At 37.3% G+C, this 4,166-nt stretch overlaps 1 protein-coding gene across 1 annotated transcript in view; it reads right to left on the bottom strand.

Moving 5' to 3' along the window:
* The window catches only part of LOC137992619 (ATP-dependent Clp protease ATP-binding subunit clpX-like, mitochondrial), a 17,992-nt gene extending 14,408 nt beyond the window's left edge, over positions 1-3,584 (bottom strand). Inside the window, exon 1 of the mRNA XM_068838055.1 lies at positions 3,283-3,584. Within this exon, the coding sequence (XP_068694156.1) occupies positions 3,283-3,349 (67 nt within the window). The 5' untranslated portion in view covers positions 3,350-3,584. The remainder of the gene's footprint in view (positions 1-3,282) is intronic.
* Between the last annotated feature and the right edge of the window lie 582 nt (positions 3,585-4,166).

Here is a 4,166-nt window from a genome sequence, read left to right as displayed (position 1 = left end):
CACCACCCCTCTGTTGGTTGATTGTGTCACAATGTCTATTTATTTACAGAGAAAACTCCCGTCTCTTTTTTGCAGGACCCTAACACAGCGAATGAGGTGCCTTCTCAGTGTGTTACTTAGCTTGCACTTACGCCTTCTTTTTGAGGAACTTCCTAAACATGCGGTAGTGTTCCTATTTCCTTTGTAAATTCTTTCAATCGTTGCTGTTGAAATATCACAAAAATCAGCAACTTTACATTGGCCGTGTGACGTTTAATATCGAAACAGGGTTCAATTAAAGGCCATCACGCTTGTGCAGCGTTTTGCTCGTAGATCTACAAGACACCTTTCCTTTTTACCTACAAGTCAACTCTTTATATCAATTTTAAAGACCTGTAACTAAACATCCTTCGACGTATCTTAATTGCGAGAATCCCATGAAAACAACCGTTACAGAATAAATTAGTAATGGCGCTTTTTGTTATCTGAATTGCATCATTCAACACCCAGACAATCTCAGTCATAAATATGTGTAACACTTTGCTTGAACAGCAAGTGAAGCGCATCAAAGCTGTTAATAACATACCCCTTCCCCTCCCTCCCGTCAATGTTGCATTTACCGGTTGGTTTTTGCACTCCAACCCATAAACATCAACATTGAAGGGGGAGAGGGGGAAAATTGCCGTCTGTGTTACAACCTTTGTGACCGAGACTGTAGGGGAAACAATAATGGTGGTGTTGTGGGGTATTCTGCAAATGCTCCTAAAATACTAAGTATGGCCGTATGGTATGTGAAAATTATTTACTCGGTCCGTATAGGGAAAAATTGTGCCCTTGGCCCCTATATAGACCTCCGGGCCTGTGAATAACGTAATTATACATTCTAACTTAAAAAGGTATGTCTTTAACCTATATAAGTATGAGACATTGAACTTAAGTAAACTTGATGTACCGTAATTTCCGGACGATTACCCGCACGGCAGATTACCCGCAGCGGTCTATTTTTGTCACAAGGGGAAAAAACGTTCAACAGATTACCCGCACTGGCCTATTACCCGCACCCCAAAACCGAAAAAATCTTGCTACTGTATTTCCGGGACAAGAACTCACAAACTTGGAGCGATGAATATTCCATGTTGTTGTTTACAAAGCAGATGATCGATAGCATTTTCTGCTAAGAATTGGCTTTTAATAATGCAGCCTTAAACACTCTCCTTAGTCATTTCTGGTTTGTCTTGTTAAAACGGCCTAAATATCCAATGTATTAACGCTAAGACTCGATAGAATACGAGTTGAAGGCCAACATCTTTACGATTGATCATTGAGCGCCATTTTGATAGGTTGAGAGAAAGTGGGGGTGAGTGTTAAAAATACCTGATGGGGTGGTGGTTAGGCACACCCAGCGGCAAAAGACCGGGCCTATATAAGAAGTCGCTTAAAACGGGAAAATGCTCTATTACTCAAGCCATGCCAGGGGTAGCTAGGAACATTTCACTGATGCGCTGAACAATCCAGCAAATTTTTCACTGTAGTTAGTGTTTTCTTTACACACGTGCCGACAATCACGTTCTAAATAATTATGCGGTGCCGTGAAATATGTCGGCATCTTGTTTTGTAGCTTTGAGCGTGCTTTCACAATAAATGCTTTCAATCTTTCATATACAAAATTGAAAGGAGTGCAGGTGAGAAATGCTTTTAAATTAAGCGAAGAAAAAAGCAGTGAAATACAGTAATCACTTAAACACTATTGATTTGTTTTTCATTCAATTTGCATCGGCTTTCATTAAGGGCTTTTAGAACACTACAATAAAACATCACACAAATGTTGAATAGGAAGTGTTTTCAGATTGAACTACGGTAACAAACAAGCTTGGCAACACGCAAGTTTTAAGGAAGCATCAGTTTAATTAATTAGTAAAGGTTTGAAATTATTTAAACAAGATCGTAAAAGATTTGTTTTGAACGGAAAAATTTGTGGCAGCACAAAATAAACACATTCGCATCCTGTTACTTTTTCAGCATTGAATTGTGTCTCACGATAAACTCTTTCTTAAAATTGAAAAGGATGTGTTAAAGTGAGAAATTCGTTCTCATTTACTTTTAATTCGGTGACAAGTTGTGACATGGTCGAAGGGAAAGATTATTGTTTTTCATTCAATTTGCTTCGGCTTTCATCGAGCGGTTTTACAAAGACTACGGCAAATAAAGCATCATTTTAAAGATTGAATCAACGAACGAGGAAACACACAGATTTGATGGAAGTGTTGGTTTAATTATCCTCATTTTAACTTGTTTCAATCTGTCAAATTCTTACCTGAGATTTAAAAATTATCGCATTACCCGCACCTTCCTATTACCCGCAGCAACCGCGATTTACTGGAAAATTAACGCATTACCCGCGGGTAATCGGCCGGAAATTACGATACTTATATCTGAAAAAAGGTAATTTATGTTATATCAATTTATTATTATAATAATACTATACTCAACAGAATATCTTGTTTCTGATAGGTCAATGACCAAGGCATTAAGAGGTTAAAGGGTGCATTAAATGTTATAAAGTGCAATGTGGAAGTCGCTATGGAAACACAGCCATGGAGTAATTTTGTTGAGTATATAATAACTAAAAAAATCTATGAATTTGCTTATGCATGTCATGATTTATGGTCAATCAAAATGTTTTGAAAGTACTTCAATCGCACTCACTAACTCTCAAAACATCACTTGGGCCCATAGATCAGAAAATGCACTTGCTCATTTCCTATAATCACACACTATATTATGTGGCATCTGAGAGTCTGTTACGTCATTTGTTTTGTTGTGTAATATGACCCATTCGAATAATGAAAACACAGGAGGCAAAGTACAAAGACGCCTTAAAACCCAAACGTTTCGTAATGCATTAAGCGTTAAAAAACTGTCAAAGGCCAATAACCAAGAATGCTTTCTTGAAATTGTCTACGCATCGGTCTAGTAGGCGTCAGTGACCGTAAATGAACGAAATTTAATGATCGAATGGACTAAGTTCACTCGTGAATGAAACAAGATGACATAACATTCAAATGAGCCAGACAATTAAGCATCAGATGACCAAGTCTTCACCGCGTAAATTTTCGGCGATGCAAAGAAAAAAACGTAAGACCTGAATATAAAAACCCTTTCGATCATGATCAATAAGCTTAACTTTCAGCTGCTCTGCTTCTCGTTGTTCCAATTGAATGCAAGAAATGATGCAATGGATTAAATAATCTGCAAGTTACTCATTAACTGTACCATAGAAATTACAAACAAATCATATCTTACCTTTGGGACAGAATATTTGCTTGCTCTTTCCCCCAAAACGGCGTAAAGAACCCGGTATTCTAAACATGGTGTTTCAACTTTAGGCCGCAACAACACAACAGTTGAACCCTTACCAACACAAATTTCCGTGAATTGGAATAAAAGAGGTCGAATTTAACGAAAAATACAAATCTTTCGCACTTACAAGGTACATTAAAAAACTTGCTATATTTACACACGAGAGTAAAATAGGAAATTCAATATAAACTAAAACTCAACTCCACACAACACCCAGCCAGCCATTTTGTTTTCGTCACTTTCGCGCGTGCGTGGTTACACAACAAACATCGTGCCAAGTCATGAATTACGACTTACCCAGCCCACCACGTCTATTATAAAATTTTGAATAAATTCAAATTTTCAGGAAAAGCCGTAACATTTAACGAGCAAAATTTTGCTTTTAGTTAATGTGGCCTGGAAAAAGGCAGAATTTCTTGATTTTGAGATTTTAAAAAAATGATTACGTCACAAGAGGACCAAGAGGAGGAAACCTTACGAACATTTCCACTATTTTGGCATTTTTGCGGAATAAATTGACTTTCTCAAGAAACGATTGGTGGTATCATTAAGTATTTTTCATGAATTTGATTCTCATTCTTGTTGTCAAAAGTTTGCTTGGGAACTCTCGAACCCAGGCTCTTTCTCCTCTCCTCCCTTGTCGTCGAGGTTGGCATTATAGATGGTATCCTCAAGGATATCATCAATTCAAATTCAAAATCCAAAGGTGTTTTGAATTTTTAACTATAGGATCCGGAGGTTGAAGATGAACTAAAAATTAGTCTTTTTTCAAGTATCCAGTTCCATGACGTCTTTCGTTTCGGAAATACTGCATCATTTTGAATTTC

This window comes from Montipora foliosa, chromosome 2, assembly GCF_036669935.1.
Source record: "Montipora foliosa isolate CH-2021 chromosome 2, ASM3666993v2, whole genome shotgun sequence".
Taxonomy (NCBI): domain Eukaryota; kingdom Metazoa; phylum Cnidaria; class Anthozoa; order Scleractinia; family Acroporidae; genus Montipora; species Montipora foliosa.
The sequence above is the reverse complement of the archived record's forward strand: the minus strand, read 5'-3'. Positions and strand labels throughout refer to the sequence as shown.